At 40.0% G+C, this 20983-nt stretch overlaps 1 protein-coding gene across 2 annotated transcripts in view; it reads left to right on the top strand.

Annotated features, from left to right (window-relative positions):
- The first annotated feature begins 107 nt into the window (after nucleotides 1-107).
- CFAP94 (cilia and flagella associated protein 94) overlaps nucleotides 108-20983 on the top strand; it is a 110018-nt gene continuing 89142 nt past the window's right edge. For both annotated transcript variants that reach the window (XM_038771701.1, XM_038771709.1), the window contains exons 1-3: nucleotides 108-112; nucleotides 10144-10161; nucleotides 19176-19269. In XM_038771701.1, coding sequence (XP_038627629.1) covers nucleotides 110-112; nucleotides 10144-10161; nucleotides 19176-19269 — 115 coding nt within the window. In that variant the 5' untranslated portion in view covers nucleotides 108-109. The remainder of the gene's footprint in view (nucleotides 113-10143; nucleotides 10162-19175; nucleotides 19270-20983) is intronic.

The raw sequence follows: 20983 nt of genomic DNA on the forward strand, positions 1-20983 counted from the left end.
CTGCGGCTGCGCGGAGGGGCGGGAGCCCAGTGGGAGGGGCGTGGCCGGTTGTCATGGCGACGTTGGTAAACAGCGCCCCCGCCCGCCCGCCCGCAGCCTCGCCCGCCTCATGGTGAGAGACACAGAGACAGTAATAATAATAATAATAATAATGATAATAATAATAATAATGGCATTTATTAAGCGCTTATTATGTGCCAAGCACTGTTCTAAGCGCTGGGGAGGTTCCAAGGTGATCAGGTTGTCCCACGGGGGGGCTCACAGTCTTCATCCCCATTTTCCAGATGAGGGAACTGAGGCCCAGAGAAGCTAAGTGACTTGCCCAAAGTCACACAGCTGACTGTGTTTGTGTGTGTTTGTGTGTGTGGAGAGGGGGCACTCAGCGACAGAGCAATAATCATCATCATCCTTATAATAATAATAGTGATGATGGTCTGCTGTGTGACCTTGGGCAAGTCACTTCGCTTCTCTGAGCCTCAGTTCCCTCATCTGTCAAATGGGGATGAAAACTGTGAGCCCCACGTGGGACAACCTGATCAGCTGTATCCCCCACCAGCGCTTAGAACAGTGTAAGCGCTTAACAAATGCCATCATTATTATTATTATTACTTATTGTTAAGCGCTTACTATGTGCCAAGCACTGTTCTAAGCACTGGGGTAGATAGATACAAGGTCACTATTGTTGTTATTATAATTATGGTATTTGTTAGGCGCTTACTGTGGGCCAAGCATTGTTCTAAGCACTGGGGTAGATACAAGGTTACTACTACTACTAATAATAATAATGATGGCGTTTATTAAGCGCTTACTATGTGCAAAGTACTGTAATTGTTATTATTATTATGGTATTTGTTAAGTGCTTACTATGGGCCGAGCATTGTTCTAAGCACTGGGGTAGATACAAGGTTACTACTACTACTAATAATAATAATGATGACATTTATTAAGCGCTTACTATGTGCAAAGTACCGTAATTGTTATTATTATTATGGTATTTGTTAAGCGCTTACTATGGGCCAAGCACTGTTCTAAGCACTGGGGTAGATACAGGGATATTTTTATTGTTATTATTATTATTGTGGTATTTGTTAAGTGCTTATTATGGGCCAAGCATTGTTCTAAGCACTGGGGTAGATAGATACAAGGTCACTATTATTGTTATTATTATTATGGTATTTGTTAAGCGCTTACTATGGGCCGAGCACTGTTCTAAGCACTGGGGTAGATACAAGGTTACTACTACTACTACTAATAATAATGATGGCATTTATTAAGCGCTTACTATGTGCAAAGTACTATTATTGTTATTATTATTATGGTATTTGTTAAGTGCTTACTATGGGCCGAGCACTGTTCTAAGCACTGGGGTAGATACAGGGGTATTTTTATTGTTGTTATTATTATTATGGTATTTGTTAAGTACTTACCATGGGTCAAGCACTGTTTTAAGCACTGGGGTAGATACAAGGTTACTACTACTACTACTACTAATAATAATGATGGCATTTCTTAAGCGCTTACTATGTGCAAAGTACTGTAATTGTTATTATTATAATTGTATTTGTTATGGGCCGAGCACTGTTCTAAGCACTGGGGTAGATACAGGGGTATTTTTATTGTTATTATTATTATTGTGGTATTTGTTAAGTGCTTACCATGGGCCGAGCACTGTTCTAAGCACTGGGGTAGATACAGGGGTATTTTTATTGTTATTATTATTATTGTGGTATTTGTTAAGCGCTTACCATGGGCCGAGCACTGGGGTAAATACAAGGTTACTATTATCGGTATTATTATTATGGTATTTGTTAAGCGCTGACCATGGGCCAAGCACTGTTCTAAGCCCTGGGGTAGATACAAGGTTACTGTTATTGTTATTATTATTACTGTGGTATTTGTTAAGCACTTACCATAGGCCAAGCACTGTTCTAAGCACTGGGGTAGATACAAGGTTACTATTATTGTTATTATTATTACTGTGGTATTTGTTAAGCGCTTACTATGGGCCGAGCACTGTTCTAAGCACTGGGGTAGATACAGGGGTATTTTTATTGTTATTATTATTATTGTGGTATTTGTTAAGCGCTTACCATGGGCCAAGCACTGTTCTAAGCACTGGGGTAGATAGATACGAGGTCACTATTGTTGTTATTATTATTATGGTATTTGTTAAGTGCTTACTGTGGGCCAAGCATTGTTCTAAGCACCGAGGTAGATACAAGGTTACTACTATTACCACTAATAATAATGATGGCATTTATTAAGCGCTTACTATGTGCAAAGTACTGTAATTGTTATTATTATTATGGTATTTGTTAAGTGCTTACTATGGGCCAAGCACTGTTCTAAGCACTGGGGTAGATACAGGGGTATTTTTATTGTTATTATTATTATTGTATTTGTTAAGCGCTTACCATGGGCCAAGCATTGTTCTAAGCACTGGGGTAGATACAAGGTTACTACTACTACTACTACTAATAATAATGATGGTGTTTATTAAGCACTTACTATGTGCAAAGTACTATTATTGTTATTATTATTATGGTGTTTATTAAACGCTTACTATGTGCAAAGTACTATTATTGTTATTATTATTATGGTATTTGTTAAGTGCTTACTATGGGCCAAGCACTGTTCTAAGCACTGGGGTAGATACAAGGGTATTTTTATTGTTATTATTATTATTATTGTGGTATTTGTTAAGCGCTTACCGTGGGCCAAGCATTGTTCTAAGCACTGGGGTAGATACAAGGTTACTACTACTACTACTACTAATAATGGCATTTATTAAGCGCTTACTATGTGCAAAGTACTATTATTGTTGTTATTATTATAATATTTGTTAAGTGCTTACTATGGGCCAAGCACTGTTCTAAGCACTGGGGTAGATACAGGGGTATTTTTATTGTTGTTATTATTATTGTGGTATTTGTTAAGTGCTTACCATGGGTCAAGCACTGTTTTAAGCACTGGGGTAGATACAAGGTTACTACTACTAATAATAATAATAATGATGGCATTTCTTAAGCGCTTACTATGTGCAAAGTACTGTAATTGTTATTATTATTATTGTATTTGTTAAGTGCTTACTATGGGCCAAGCACTGTTCTAAGCACTGGGGTAGATACAGGGGTACTTTTATTGTTATTATTATTATTGTGGTATTTGTTAAGTGCTTACCATGGGCCGAGCACTGTTCTAAGCACTGGGGTAGATACAGGGGTATTTTTATTGTTATTATTATTATTGTGGTATTTGTTAAGCGCTTACCATGGGCCGAGCACTGGGGTAAATACAAGGTTACTATTATCGTTATTGTTATTATGGTATTTGTTAAGCGCTTACCATGGGCCAAGCACTGTTCTAAGCCCTGGGGTAGATACAAGGTTACTATTATTGTTATTATTATTACTGTGGTATTTGTTAAGCACTTACCATAGGCCAAGCACTGTTCTAAGCACTGGGGTAGATACAAGGTTAATATTATTGTTATTATTACTGTGGTATTTGTTAAGCACTTACTATGGGCCGAGCACTGTTCTAAGCACTGGGGTAGATACAGGGGTATTTTTATTGTTATTATTATTATTGTGGTGTTTGTTAAGCGCTTACCATGGGCCAAGCACTGTTCTAAGCCCTGGGGTAGATACAAGGTTACTATTATTTTTATTATTATTACTGTGGTATTTGTTAAGCACTTACTAAGGGCCGAGCACTATTCTAAGCACTGGGGTAGATACAAGGGTATTTTTATTGTTATTATTATTATTGTGGTATTTAAGTGCTTACCATGGGCCAAGCACTGTTCTAAGCACTGGGGTAGATACAAGGTTACTATTATTGTTATTATTATTTCTGTGGTATTTGTTAAGCGCTTACCATGGGCCAAGCACTGTTCTAAGCACTGGGGTAGATACAAGGTTACTATTATTGTTATTATTATTACTGCGGTATTTATTAAGCGCTTACTATGTGCCAAGCATTGTTCTAAGCACTGGGGTAGATACAAGATTATTATTATTATTATTGTTGTGGTATTTGCTAAGCGCTTACTATAGACTAAGCACTGTTCTAAGCACTGGGGTAGATACAAGGTTACTATTATTGTTATTATTATTTTTGTGGTATTTGTTAAGCGCTTACCATGGGCCAAGCACTGTTCTAAGCACTGGGGTAGATACAAGGTTACTATTATTGTTATTATTATTACTGTGGTATTTATTAAGCGCTTACTATGTGCCAAGCACTGTTCTAAGCACTGGGGTAGATACAAGATTGTTATTATTATTATTATTGTTTTGGTACTTGTTAAGTGCTTACTACGTGACAAGCACTGTTCTAAGCACTAGGGTAGATACGAGATTATTATTATTATTATTATGGTATGATTGAATGAATAAGTAACTGAATCAATCAATCAATCAATGGTATTTATTGAGCACTCACGGTGTGCCGAGCACTTTACTGAGCATTATTATTAGTATGGTACGATTGAATGAATAATTGAATCAATCCATCGATGGTATTTGTTGAGCACTCACTGTGTGCCGAGCACTGTACTGAGCATTATTATTATTATGGTATGATTGAATGAATAAGTAACTGAATCAATCAATCGATGGTATTTGTTGAGCACTCACTGTGTGTCGAGCACTGTACTGAGCATTATTATTATTATTATTACGGTATGATTGAATGAATAAGTAATTGAATCAATCAATCGATGGTATTTGTTGAGCACTCACTGTGTGTCAAGCACTGTACTGAGCATTATTATTATTATTATGGTATGATTGAATGAATAAGTAATTGAATCAATCAATCCATGGTATTTGTTGAGCACTCACTGTGTGCCGAGCACCGTGCTGAGCATTATTATTATTACGGTGTGATTGAATGAATAAGTAATTGAATCAACCAATGGATGGTATTTGTTGAGCACTCACTGTGTGCCGAGCACTGTACTGGGCATTATTATGGTATGATTGAATGAATAAGTAACTGAATCAATCAATTGATGGTATTTATTGAGCACTCACTGTGTGCCGAGCACTGTACTGAGCATTATTATTATTATTATTATGGTGTGATTGAATAAGTAACTGAATCAACCAATGGATGGTATTTATTGAGCACTCACTGTGTGCTGAGCACTGTACTGAGCATTATTATTATTATTATTATGGTATGAGTGAATGAATAAGTAACTGAATCAATCAATCAGTTGTATTTATTGAGCACTCACGGTGTGCCAAGCACTGTCCTGAGCATTATTATTATTACGGTGTGATTGAATGAATAAGTAATTGAATCAACCAATGGATGGTATTTGTTGAGCACTCACTGTGTGCTGAGCACCGTACTGAGCATTATTATTATTATTATGGTATGATTGAATGAATAAGCAACTGAATCAATCAATCAGTTGTATTTATTGAGCACTCACGGTGTGCCAAGCACTGTACTGAGCATTATTATTATTATGGCATGATTGAATTAATAAGTAATTGAATCAATCAATCGATAGTATTTATTGAGCACTCACTTTGTGCCGAGCACTGTACTGAGCATTATTATTATTATGGTATGATTGAATGAATAACTGAATCAATCAATCGATGGTATTTGTTGAGCACTCACGGTGTGCCGAGCACTGTACTGAGTATTATTATTATTATGTTATAATTGAATGAATAAGTAACTGAATCAACCAATCGATGGTATTTGTGAGCACTCACTGTGTGTCGAGCACTGTACTGAGCATTATTATTATTATTATGGTATGATTGAATGAATAAGTAATTGAATCAATCAATCGATGGTTTTTGTTGAGCACTCACTGTGTGCCGAGCACTGTACTGAGCATCATTATTATTATTATGGTATGATTGAATGAATAAGTAATTGAATCAATCAATCGATGGTTTTTGTTGAGCACTCACTGTGTGCCAAGCACTGTACTGATCATTATTATTATTGTGGTATGATTGAATGAATAAGTAATTGAATCAATCAATCGATGGTATTTGTTGAGCACTCACTGTGTGCTGAGCACTGTACTGAGCATTATTATTATTATTATGGTACGATTGAATGAATAAGTAACTGAATCAACCAATCGATGGTATTTGTTGAGCACTCACTGTGTGCCGAGCACTGTACTGAGCATTATTATTATTATTATGGTACGATTGAATGAATAAGTAACTGAATCAATCAATCAGTTGTATTTATTGAGCACTCATGGTGTGCCAAGCACTGTCCTGAGCATTATTATTATTATTATTACGGTATGATTGAATTAATAAGTAACTGAATCAACCAATCGATGGTATTTGTTGAGCACTCACTGTGTGCTGAGCACTGTCCTGAGCTTTATTATTATTATGGTATGATTAAATAAATAAGTAACTGAATCAATCAATCAATGGCATTTATTGAGCACTCACTGTGTGCTGAGCACTGTACTGAGCATTATTATTATTGTGGTATGATTGAATGAATAAGTAGCTGAATCAACCAATCAATCAACGGTATTTATTGAGCACTCACTGTGTGCCGAGCACTGTACTAAGCACTGGGGAAAGTAAAATACATCAGAGTTGGTAGATATGATCCCCGTCTGCAAATAATTTACAGAGACTGCACGGGGAGGGGGAAAGACATTAAAATAGATCAGGGAGAGGGGAAAAGGAGAAATCTAAAAAACCCTCAAATTCTGGAGTTCATTCACTCATTCAGTCGTATTTATTGAGCGCTTACTGTGTGCAGAGCACTGTACTAAGCGCTTGGGAAGTACAATCAATCAATCAATCGTATTTATTGAGCGCTTACTGAGTGCAGAGCACTGTACTAAGCGCTTGGGAAGCACAAGTTGGCAACATCTAGAGACGGCCCCTACCCAACAGCGGGCTCACAGTCTCGAAGAGTGGGCTCACAGTCAATCAATCAATCAATCATATTTATTGAGTGCTTACTGAGTGCAGAGCACTGGACTAAGCGCTTGGGAAGTACAAGTTGGCAACACATAGAGACGGTTCCTACCCAACAGCGGGCTCACAGTCTAGGAAGGGGAGACAGAGAACAAAACCAAACATATTAACAAAATAAACTAAATAGAATTATAACAAATAAAATAAACAAATAAAATAGCAAATGAATAATAGCAATAATAATAACAAATAAAATAACAAATAAATAATAGCAATAATAATAACAAATAAAATAACAAATAAAATAAATCAATAGAGTAATAAATTCACACAAACATATATATATATATATATATATATATACAGGTCCCACAATGGGCCCCCGAAACAAGAAACCCCCCCAAGTTTCAGAAAAATCCAGAGAGGGCTTCCCTGAAGCAACTAATAAAAATGCCCTGAAAGGGAATGAAGCTGTGTGGCCTAATGGATAGAGCCTGGGAGTGAATTATAATAGTAAATACAATAATTGTGGTATCTTGGACCGTGTCCAACACAATTTGCTTGTAACCACCCCAGTGCCTGAAGCAACTAATAAAAATGCCCTGAAAGGGAATGAAGCAGTGTGTCCTAATGGATAGGGTCTGGGCATGAATTATAATAGTAAATACAATAATTGTGGTATCGTGGACCGTGTTCAACACAATTTGCTTATAACCACCCCAGTGCCTGAAGCAACTAATAAAAATGCCCTGAAACGGAGTGAAGCAGTGTGGCCTCATGGATAGGGCCTGGGCGTGAATTATAATAGTAAATACAATAATTGTGGTATCGTGGACCGTGTCCCACACAATTTGCTTGTAACCACCCCAGTGCCTGAAGCAACTAATAAAAATGCCCTGAAACGGAATGAAGCAGTGTGGCCTAATGGATAGAGCCTGGGAGTGAATTTTAACAGTAAATACAATAATTGTGGTATCGTGGACCGTGTCCCACACAATTTGCTTGTAACCACCCCAGTGCCTGAAGCAACTAATAAAAATGCCCTGAAAGGGACTGAAGCAGTGTGGCCTCATGGATAGGGCCTGGGAGTGAATTATAATAGTAAATACAATAATTGTGGTATCGTGGACCGTGTCCCACACAATTTGCTTGTAACCACCCCAGTGCCTGAAGCAACTAATAAAAATGCCCTGAAAGGGAATGAAGCAGTGTGTCCTAATGGATAGGGCCTGGGCATGAATTATAATAGTAAATACAATAATTGTGGTATCGTGGACCGTGTTCAACACAATTTGCTTATAACCACCCCAGTGCCTGAAGCAACTAATAAAAATGCCCTGAAACGGAGTGAAGCAGTGTGGCCTCATGGATAGGGCCTGGGAGTGAATTATAATAGTAAATACAATAATTGTGGTATCGTGGACCGTGTCCCACACAAGTTGCTTGTAACCACCCCAGTGCCTGAAGCAACTAATAAAAATGCCCTGAAACGGACTGAAGCAGTGTGGCCTCATGGATAGGGCCTGGGAGTGAATTATAATAGTAAATACAATAATTGTGGTATCGTGGACCGTGTCCCACACAAGTTGCTTGTAACCACCCCAGTGCCTGAAGCAACTAATAAAAATGCCCTGAAACGGACTGAAGCAGTGTGGCCTCATGGATAGGGCCTGGGAGTGAATTATAATAGTAAATACAATAATTGTGGTATCGTGGACCGTGTCCCACACAATTTGCTTGTAACCACCCCAGTGCCTGAAGCAACTAATAAAAATGCCCTGAAAGGGACTGAAGCAGTGTGTCCTAATGGACAGGGCCTGAGAGTGAATTATAATAGTAAATACAATAATTGTGGTATCGTGGACTGTGTCCCACACAATTTGCTTGTAACCACCCCAGTGCCTGAAGCAACTAATAAAAATGCCCTGAAAGGGAATGAAGCAGTTTGGCCTAGTGGATAGAGCCTGGGAGTGAATTATAATAGTAAATACAATAATTGTGGTATCATGGACCGTGTCCCACACAATTTGCTTGTAACCACCCCAGTGCCTGAAGCAACTAATAAAAATGCCCTGAAACGGACTGAAGCAGTGTGGCCTCATGGATAAAGCCTGGGAGTGAATTATAATAGTAAATACAATAATTGTGGTATCATGGACCGTGTCCCACACAATTTGCTTGTAACCACCCCAGTGCCTGAAGCAACTAATAAAAATGTCCTGAAATGGAATGAAGTAGTGTGGCCTAATGGATAGAGCCTGAGAGTGAATTATAATAGTAAATACAATAATTGTGGTATCGTGGACCGTGTCCCACACAATTTGCTTGTAACCACCCCAGTGCCTGAAGCAACTAATAAAAATGCCCTGAAACGGAGTGAAGCAGTGTGGCCTCATGGATAGGGCCTGGGAGTGAATTATAATAGTAAATATAATAATTGTGGTATTGTGGACTGTGGCCAACACAATTTGCTTGTAACCACCCCAGTGCCTGAAGCAACTAATAAAAATGCCCTGAAATGGAATGAAGTAGTGTGGCCTAATGGATAGAGCCTGAGAGTGAATTATAATAGTAAATACAATAATTGTGGTATCGTGGACCGTGTCCCACACAATTTGCTTGTAACCACCCCAGTGCCTGAAGCAACTAATAAAAATGCCCTGAAAGGGAATGAAGCAGTGTGGCCTAATGGATAGAGCCTGGGAGTGAATTATAATAGTAAATACAATAATTGTGGTACCGTGGACCGTGTCCAACACAATTTGCTTGTAACTACCCCAGTGCTTAATACAGTGCCTTAATACACTGCTTAATACAGTGCCTGTTTATATGTATATATGTTTGTACAGATTTGTTACTCGATTTATTTATTTATCTTACTTGTACATATCTATTCTATTTATTTTATTTTGTTAGTATGTTTGGTTTTGTTCTCTGTCTCCCCCTTCTAGACTGTGAGCCCACAGTTGGGTTGGGACCGTCTCTACAACTTGGACTTCCCAAGCGCTTAGTACAGTGCTCTGCACACAGTAAGCGCTCAATAAATACGATTGATGATGATGATGATGATGCCTTAACACTTCTTCTTATTATCCTTCCATAGCTCCAAAATCCAGAAGTCCTGGGGCCGGAGTAATCCGAATTTCCTTCCTTGCCGTTTCTCTGCATCCTTTCTGACTTTCTCATTTTTTCTCTGTTTTCTCGCCTCTAGGGTCACAAACCTAAAAAGGTAGGTGCAGCTGTTTGATTCCCCTGAAAAGGACGATAAGTAACGCTGTGACATTTTCCAACATCACCCTAGCCTCATTTTTTCTATTCCCATTTATCCTACCTCACCTCTCTACTCTCCTATTCCAACCCAGCCGGCACATTTCGCCCCTCTAATGCTAAACACTAAATATTACCTCAAACATTAAAGACATTTCGTTGCGTTGTCTGTCTCCCCCTTCCCCACAGCACCCGTATATATGTTGGTACGGATTTATTACTCTATTTATTCTTTTATTTTACTTGTACATATCTATTCTATTTATTTTACTTTGTTAATATGTTTGGTTTTGTTGTCTGTCTTCCCATACTTGTACCTATCTATTCTATTTTATTTTGTTAGTATGTTTGGTTTTGTTCTCTGTCTCCCCCTTCTAGACTGTGAGCCCGCTGTTGGGTAGGGACCGTCTCTATATGTTGCCAGCTTGTACTTCCCAAGCGCTTAGTACAGTGCTCTGCACACAGTGAGCGCTCAATAAATACGATTGATTGATTGATTGATTCTAGACTGTGAGCCCGTTGTTGAGTAGGGACCGTCTCTATATGTTGCCGACTTGTACTTCCCAAGCGCTTGGTACAGTGCTCTGCACACAGTAAGCGCTCAATAAATATGATTGATTGATTGATTGATTGAGCCCGTTGTTGGGTAGGGACCGTCTCTATATGTTGCCAACTTGTACTTCCCAAGCGCTTAGTACAGTGCTCTGCACACAGTAAGCGCTCAATAAATATGATTGATTGATTACCTCAAACGTTAAAGACGTTTTGTTGTCTGTCTCTCCCTTCCCCACAGCACCCGTATATATGTTGGTACGTATTTGTTACTCTATTTATTCATTTATTTTACTTGTACATATCTATTCTATCTATTTTACTTTGTTAATATGTTTGGTTTTGTTGTCTGTCTCCCCCTTCTAGACTGTGAGCCCACTGTTGGGTAGGGACCGTCTCTATATGTTGCCAGCTTGTACTTCCCAAGCGCTTAGTACAGTGCTCTGCACACAGTAAGCGCTCAATTAATATGATTGATTGATTACCTCAAACATTAAAGACATTTTGTTGTCTGTCTCTCCCTTCCCCACAGCACCCGTATATATGTTGGTACGTATTTATTACTCTATTTATTCATTTATTTTACTTGTACATATCTATTCTATCTATTTTACTTTGTTAATATGTTTGGTTTTGTTGTCCGTCTCCCCCTTTTAGACTGTGAGCCTACTGTTGGGTCGGGACTGTCTCTATATGTTGCCAATTTGTACTTCCCGAGCGCTTAGTACAGTGCTCTGCACACAGTAAGCGCTCAATAAATACGATTGATTGATTGATTCATTCATTCATTCATTCAATCATATTTATTGAGCGCTTACTGTGTGCAGAGCACCATGTTAAGTGCTTAGAAAGTACAATTTGGCAACAGACAGAGACGATCCCTACCTAACAACCTGCTCACAGTCTAGAAGAGGGGAGACAGGCAACAAAACCAAACAAGTAGACAGGCATCGATAGCATCAATATACTAGAATTATAAATCTAGATTCATGAGAAGCAGCGTGGCTCAGTGGAAAGAGCCCGGGCTTTGGAGTCGGAGGTCATGGGTTCAAATCCCGGCTCTGCCAACTGTCAACTGTGTGACTTTGGGCAAGTCACTTCACTTCTCTGGGCCTCAGTTACCTCATCTGTAAAATGGGGATAAAAACTGTGAGCCCCCCCCGGGGACAATCTGATCACCTTGTAACCTCCCCAGCGCTTAGAACAGTGCTTTGAACATAGTAAGCGCTTAACAAATACCATTATTATTATTATTATCATTAATAAAATAAGTAGAATAATAAGAGCTTACCATCTAGAAGGAGAGACAGACATTTTTTTTTATAATGGCATTTATTAAGCGCTTACTATGGGTAAAGCACTGTTCTAAGCGCTGGGGAGGTTACAAGGTGATCAGGTTGTCCCACGGGGGGCTCACAGTCTTCAACCCCATTTTGCAGACGAGGTAACTGAGGCCCAGAGAAGTGAAGTGACTTGCCCAAAGTCACACAGCTGACAAGTAGTGGAGCCAGGATTTGAACCCATGACCTCCGACTCCAAAGCCCGGGCTCTTTTCCACTGAGCCATGCTGCTTCTTTATTCTTTTGAATAAATAAATGGCTGAAGTGTGCGCATAAGTGCTGTGGGGTGAGGGCAAGGTGAATAAAGGGAGCAAAGCATAGAGCAAGGATGATTGGAAGCCCAACCTTTTAATAATAATAATAATAATAATAATAATAATAATAATAATAATGGTATTTGTTAAGCACTTACTATGTGCCAAGCACTCTTCTAAATGCTGGGGGAGATACAGGGTAATCAGGTTGTCCCACGTGGGGCTGACAGTCTTCACCCCCATTTTACAGATGAGGGAACTGAGGCCCAGAGAAGTGAAGTGGCTTGCCCAAGGTCACACAGCAGACAAGTGGAGGAGCCGGGATTAGAACCCACGACCTCTGAATCCCAAGCCCCTGCTCTATCCACTAAGCAGTGCTGCTGCCCACAAGCTCTTGTTAATGACTGCAGATTGCAGTCCTCTAGATTGTGAGCCCCGCGTGGGCAGGAATTGTCTCCCTTCATTGCTTAAGCAGCGTGGCTCAGTGGAAGGAGCCTGGACTTTGGAGTCAGAGGCCATGGGTTCAAATCCTGGCTCTGCCAATTGTCAGCTATGTGACTTTGGACAAGTCACTTCACTTCTCTGGGCCTCAGTTCCCTCACCTGTAAAATGGGGATGAAGACTGTGAGCCCCAGGTGGGACAACCTGATGACCATGTATCTGCCCCAGCGCTTTGAACAGTGCTTGGCACACAGTAAGAAATTACCAAATACCATAATTATTATGAATTATTATTCTCCGTGCCTCAGTTCCCTCATCAGTAAAATGGGGATGAAGACTGTGAGTCCCCCGTGGGACAATCTGATCACCTTATAACCTCCCCAGCGCTTAGAACAGTGCGTTGCACATAATAAGCGCTTAATAAATGTCACTATTATTATTATTTCCCAAGCACTTAGTACAGTGCTCTGCACACAGTAAGCACTCAATAAATACAATTGAATGAATGAATGAATGAATGAATGAATGAAGGACAACTCTTCCCCCCAAACATTCCCCACTGACCCCCTCCTTCCCCTCTCCTGTTCACTGTCCACCACACGGGAAAGCAGTGTGGCAGAATGGAAAGATCACAGGCCTTCTGTGTCATCTTGGGCAAGTCAATCAATCAATCAATCAATCAATCAATCGTATTTATTGAGCGCTTACTGTCTGCAGAGCACTGGACTAAGCGCTTGGGAAGTACAAGGTGGCGGTCCCTACCCAACAGTGGGCTGACAGTCTAGAAGGGGGAGGCAGAGAACAAAACCAAACATACTAACAAAATAAAATAAATAGAATAGATATGTACAAGTAAGATAAATAAATAAATAAATAGAGTAATAAATATGTACAAACATATATACATATATACAGGTGCTGTGGGGAAGGGAAGGATGGAGGGGGAGAGGATGGAGGGGGAGAGGAAGGAGGGGGATCAGTCTGGGAAGGCCTCCTGGAAGAGGTGAACTCTCAGTAGGGCCTCTCCCTAAGGCTTAGTACAGTGCTCTGCACACAGTAAGCGCTCAGTAAATAGGATCGACTGACGTTATCCTGTTATCCCTCCTATTTAGACCACGAGTCCCAGCCCTTATACATGTATATCTGTCATTTTATTGATTTATATCGATGTCTGTTTATTTGAATTGCTGCCCATCTCCCCCCACCCCTAGACTGTGAGCTATTGTTTTTATTGTGTTAATACTATTTATTGTATTTTGTTTATATGTTTTGTTTTGTTGTCTGTCTCCCCCTTCTAGACTGTGAGCCCGCTGTCGGGTAGGGACCGTCTCTATATGTTGCCAACTAGGACTTCCCAAGCGCTTAGTACAGTGCTCTGCACACAGTAAGCGCTCAATAAATACGATCGACTGACGTTATCCTGTTATCCCTCCTATTTAGACCACGAGTCCCAGCCCTTATACATGTATATTTGTCATTTTATTGATTTATATCAATGTCTGTTTATTTGAATTGCTGCCTGTCTCCCCCACCCCTAGACTGTGAGCTATTATTTTTATTTTCTTAATACTATTTATTTTATTTTGTTACTATGTTTTGTTTTGTTGTCTGTCTCCCCCTTCTAGACTGTGAGCCCGCTGTTGGGTGGGGACCGTCTCTAGATGTTGCCAACTAGGACTTCCCAAGCGCTTAGTACAGTGCTTTGCACACAGTAAGCGCTCAATAAATACGATCAACTGACGTTATCCCGTTATCCCTCCTATTTAGACCACGAGTCCCAGCCCTTATACATGTATATCTGTCATTTTATTGATTTATATCGGTCTGTTTATTTGAATTGCTGCCCGTCTCCCCCCACCCCTAGACTGAGTTATTATTTTTATTGTGTTAATACTATTTATTTTATTTTGTTAATATGTTTTGTTTTGTTGTCTGTCTCCCCCTTCTAGACTGTGAGCCCGCTGTTGGGTAGGGACCGTCTCTAGATGTTGCCAACTTGTACTTCCCAAGCGCTTAGTACAGTGCTTTGCACACGGTAAGCGCTCAATAAATACGATTGAATGAATGAATGAATGAGCTCGTTGTGGGCAGGGATTGTCACTATTGCTGTATTGCACTTTCCCAGGCGCTTAGTACAGTGTTCTGCACACAGTAAGTGCTCAATGATTAAATGAATGAATGAATGAACGACTGTGTCTGACCTGATTATTTTGAATCTAACCTACCGTTTAGTACAGCGTTTGATCCATAAAAGTGCTTAAAAAAGGCAGCATCGTGGCCTAGCGGATAGAGCCTTGGGAGTGAGAAACACCTGGATCCTAATCCCAGCTCCGCCACCCGTCTGCTGGGTGACCTTGGGCAAGTCACTTCACTTCTCTGTGCCTCAGTTCCCTCATCTGTAAAATGAGGATTAAGACTGTGAGTCCCGACCGTGTCCAACCTGATTAGCTTGCATCTGCCCCAGTGTGGAGAAGAGTGCCTGGCACATAGTAAGTACTTAACAAATACCATTCAAAATCAGTCAATCAATTGATCGTATTTATTGAGCACTTACTGTGTGCAGAGCACTGTACTAAGCGCTTGGGCAGTACAAGTTGGCAACATATAGAGACGGTCCCTACCCAACAGTGGGCTCACATCGAGAAGAATACATTATTATTACTGATTTCAGTGCGGAGAAGAGTGCCTGGCACATAGTAAGTACTTAACAAATACCATTCAAAATCAATCAATCAATCAATCGTATTTATTGAGCACTTACTGTGTGCAGAGCACTGGACTAAGCACTTGGGAAGTACTATTTGGCAACATATAGAGACGGTCCCTACCCAACAGTGGGCTCACAGTCTAGAAGAAGAATACATTATTATTACTGATTTCAGTGCGGAGAACAGTGCCTGGCACATAGTAAGTACTTAACAAATACCATTCAAAATCAATCAATCAATCAATCGTATTTATTGAGCACTTACTGTGTGCAGAGCACTGGACTAAGCACTTGGGAAGTCCAAGTTGGCAACATATAGAGACGGTCCCTACCCAACAGTGGGCTCACAGTCTAGAAGAAGAATACATTATTATTACTGATTTCAGTGCGGAGAACAGTGCCTGGCACATAGTAAGTACTTAACAAATACCATTCAAAAATACATTACTATTACTGATTTCAGTGCGGAGAAGAGTGCCGGGAACATAGTAAGTACTTAACAAATACCATTCAAAAATACATTATTATTACTGATTTCAGTACGGAGAACAGTGCCGGGTACATAGTAAGTACTTAACAAATACCATTCAAAAATACATTATTAATACTGATTTCAGTGCGGAGAAGGGTGCCTGGCACATAGTAAGTACTTAACAGATACCATTCAAAAATACATTCTTATTACTGATTTCAGTGCGGAGAAGAGTGCCTGGCACATAGTAAGTACTTAACAAATACCATTCAAAAATACATTATTATTGCTGATTTCAGTGCGGAGAAAAGTGCCTGGCACATAGTAAGTACTTAGCAAATACCATTCAAAAATACATTATTATTACTGATTTCAGTGCGAAGAGTGCCTGGCACATAGTAAGGACTTAACAAATACCATTCAAAAATACATTATTATTACTGATTTCAGTGCGGAGAAGAGTGCCAGGCACATAGTAAGTACTTAACAAATAGCATTCAAAAATACATTATTATTACGGATTTCAGTGTGGAGAAGAGTGCCTGGCACATAGTAAGTACTTAACAGATACCATTCAAAAATACATTATTATTACTGATTTCAGTGCGGGGAAGAGTGCCGGGCACATAGTAAGTACTTAACAAATACCATTCAAAAATACATTATTATTACTGATTTCAGTGCGGAGAAGAGTGCCGGGCAATCAATCAATCAATCGTATTTATTGAGCGCTTACTATGTGCAGAGCACTGTACTAAGCGCTTGGGAAGTACAAATTGGCATCACATAGAGACAGTCCCTACCCAACAGTGGGCTCACAGTCTAAAAGGGGCACATAGTAAGTACTTAACAAATACCGTTCAAAAATACATTATTATTACTGATTCCAGTGCGGAGAAGTGCCTGGCACATAGTAAGTACTTAACAAATACCATTCAAAAATACATTATTATTACTGATTTCAGTGTGGAGAATAGTGCCTGGCACATAGTAAGTACTTAACAAATACCATTCAAAAATACATTATTATTACTGATTTCAGTGCGGAGAAGAGTGCCCGGCACATAGTAAGTACTTAACAAATACCATTCAAAAATACATTATTATTACTGATTTCAGTGTGGAGAAGAGTGCCGGGCACATAGTAAGTACTTAACAGATACCATTCAAAAATACATTATTATTACTGATTTCAGTGCAGAGAAGAGTGCCTGGCACATAGTAAGCACTTACCAAATACCATTCAAAAATACATTATTATTACTGATTTCAGTGCGGAGAACAGTGCCTGGCACATAGTAAGTACTTAAGAAATACCATTCAAAGATACATTATTATTGCTGATTTCAGTGCGGAGAAGGGTGCCTGGCACATAGTAAGTACTTAACAAATACCATTCAAAAATACATTCTTATTACTGATTTCAGTGCGGAGAAGAGTGCCTGGCACATAGTAAGTACTTAGCAAATACCATTCAAAAATACATTATTATTACTGATTTCAGTGCGGAGAAGAGTGCCTGGCACATAGTAAGTACTTAACAGATACCATTCAAAAATACATTATTATTACTGATTTCAGTGCAGAGAAGAGTGCCTGGCACATAGTAAGTACTTAACAAATACCATTCAAAAATACATTATTATTACTGATTTCAGTGCGGAGAAGAGTGCCTGGCACATAGTAAGTACTTAACAAATACCATTCAAAAATACATTATTATTATTACTGATTTCAGTGCGGAGAAGAGTGCCTGGCACATAGTAAGTACTTAACAGATACCATTCAAAAATACATTCTTATTACTGATTTCAGTGCGGAGAAGAGTGCCTGGCACATAGTAAGGACTTAACAGATACCATTCAAAAATACATTATTATTACTGATTTCAGTGCGGAGAAGAGTGCCTGACACATAGTAAGTACTTAACAAATACCATTCAAAAATACATTATTATTACTGATTTCAGTGCGGAGAAGAGTGCCTGGCACATAGTAAGTACTTAACAAATACCATTCAAAAATACATTATTATTACTGATTTCAGTGCGGAGAACAGTGCCTGGCACATAGTAAGTACTTAACAAATACCATTCAAAAATACATTCTTATTACTGATTTCAGTGTGGAGAAGAGTGCCCGGCACATAGTAAGGACTTAACAAATACCGTTCAAAAATACATTCTTATTACTGATTTCAGTGCAGAGAAAAGTGCGTGGCACATAATAAGTACTTAACAGATACCATTCAAAAATACATTATTATTACTGATTTCAGTGCGGAGAAGAGTGCCCGGCACATAGTAAGTACTTAACAAATACCATTCAAAAATACATTATTATTACTGATTTCAGTGCGGAGAAGAGTGCCTGACACATAGTAAGTACTTAACAAATACCATTCAAAAATACATTATTATTACTGATTTCAGTGTGGAGAACAGTGCCTGGCACATAGTAAGTACTTAACAAATACCATTCAAAAATACATTATTATTACTGATTTCAGTGCGGAGAAGAGTGCCGGGCACATAGTAAGTACTTAACAAATACCATTCAAAACTACATTATTATTACTGATTTCAGTGCGGAGAAGAGTGCCGGGCACATAGTAAGTACTTAACAAATACCATTCAAAAATACATTATTATTACTGATTTCAGTGCGGAGAAGAGTGCCTGGCACATAGTAAGTACTTAACAGATACCATTCAAAAATACATTATTATTACTGATTTCAGTGCGGAGAAGAGTGCCCGGCACATAGTAAGTACTTAACAGATACCATTCAAAAATACATTATTATTACTGATTTTCTCCTATAACCTCGTCACAACCCTTGCTCCTTCAAAGTTCATCTCCAACCGCGGTCCTCCCTCTAACCTGGAGCCCGCTGTTTGGTTAGGAACCGTCTCTATGTGTTGCCAACTTGTACTTCCCAAGCGCTTAGTACAGTGCTCTGCACACAGTCAGCGCTCAATAAATACGATTGATTGATTGATTCTCCTTCGGAGAATCACCCCTCCCCGCCTTCCAAGCCTTTGGAAAAATCCCACCTTCTCCTAGAGGCCTTTCCCGCCTCCGCTGTCCTCCCCTCTAGTAGCTTGATTATATGATGATGATGGCATTTATTAAGCGCTTACTATGTGCAAAGCACTGTTCTAAGCGCTGGTTATATCCTAACAGCCTCTTTCTCCCTTCTGGCCTTTAAGAAGAAATCTGGGGGTTCCAAGAAAAAGAAACTCAGCAAAACCGAAAAAGTCAAAATGCAACAAGAGGAGGAACAGAAACGACTGCAGGAGGAAGGTAATAATAATAATTGGATTTGTTAATAATGATAATAATAATGGCATTTATTAAGGGCTTACTATGTGCAAAGCACTGTTCTAAGCGCTGGGGAGGTTACAAGGTGATCAGGTTGTCCCACGGGGGGCTCACGGTCTTCATCCCCATTTTACAGATGAAGGAACTGAGGCTCAGAGAAGTGAAGTGACCTGCCCAAAGTCACTCAGCTGACAAGAGGTGGAGCCGGGATTTGAACCCATGACCTCTGACTCCAAAGCCTGGGATCTTTTCCACTGAGCCACGCTGCTTCTCTAAGCGCTTACTGTTAAGCGTTTACTATGTGCAAAGCACTGTTCTAAGTGCTGGGGAGGTTACAAGGTGATCAGGTTGTCCCACGGGGGGCTCACAGTCTTCATCCCCATTTTACAGATGAGGGAACTGAGGCCCAGAGAAGTGAAGTGACCTGCCCAAAGTCACCCAGCTGACAAGTGGCGGAGCCGGGATTTGAACCCATGACCTCTGACTCCAAAGCCCAGCTCTTTTCCACTGAGCCACGCTGCTTCTCTAAGCGCTTACTGTTAAGCGCTTACTATGTGTCCAGCACTGTTCTAAGCGCTGGGAGAGAGAAGCAGCGTGCCTCAGTGGAAACAGCACTGGCTTTGGAGTCAGAGGCCATGGGTTCAAATCTCAGCTCTGCCAATTGTCAGCTGGGTGACTTTGGGTAAGTCACTTCACTTCTCTGGGCCTCAGTGACCTTGTCTGTAAAATGGGGATGAAGACTGTGAGCCCCCCGTGGGACAACCTGATCACCTTGTACCCTCCCCAGCGCTTAGAACAGTGCTTTGCACATAGTAAGCGCTTAATAAATGCCATCATCATCATCATGCAGGGTCATCAGGTTGTCCCACGTGGGGCTCCCGGTTTTAATCCCCAGTGGGTTATTATAATAATAATAATGTTATTTGTAGAACCCACGACCTCCGACTCCCAAGGCCGCGCTCTTGCCACTGAGCCACGCTGCTTCATAATTATTATAATTATTATTAAATATCGAAGACAGCGGTGGCTTGCCGACCCAATCCATGATCTCTCATCTGATTCATTCAATCGTATTCATTGAGCGCCTACTGTGTGCAGAGCACTGTACTAAACGCTCGGGATAAGGACAATAAAACACCAGACCCATTCCCTGCCCACGACGAGCTCACAGTCTAGAGGGGGAGGCAGACGTGACTAGGCATAAATAAATAAAAAGATAAATAAACACATAAATAACTTACAGATATATACAGATAGCGTGGCTCAGTGGAAAGAGCCCGGGCTTTGGAGTCAGAGGTCCGGGGTTCAAATCCTGGCTCTGCCACTTGTCAGCTGTGTGACTTTAGGCAAGTCACTTCACTTCTCTGGGCCTCAGTTCCCTCATCTGTTAAATGGGGATTAAGACTGGGAGTCCCCCGCGGGACAACCTGATCACCTTGTAACCTCCCCAGCGCTTAGAACAGTGCTTTGCACATAGTAAGCGCTTAATGGATGCCATCATTATTATTATTGTTATTATTATATACATACGTGCTGTGCGGAAGGGAGGGAGGATGAACGAAGGTGTACTTCCCAAGCGCTTAGTACAGTGCTCTGCACACAGTAATCGCTCAATAAATACAATTGAATGAATGAATGATATAGCAAAGTCAGTCAGTCAATGGTGTTCATCAAGCGCTTACTGTATGCAAAGCAC

This window comes from Tachyglossus aculeatus, chromosome 2, assembly GCF_015852505.1.
Source record: "Tachyglossus aculeatus isolate mTacAcu1 chromosome 2, mTacAcu1.pri, whole genome shotgun sequence".
Classification (NCBI taxonomy): Eukaryota; Metazoa; Chordata; class Mammalia; order Monotremata; family Tachyglossidae; genus Tachyglossus; species Tachyglossus aculeatus.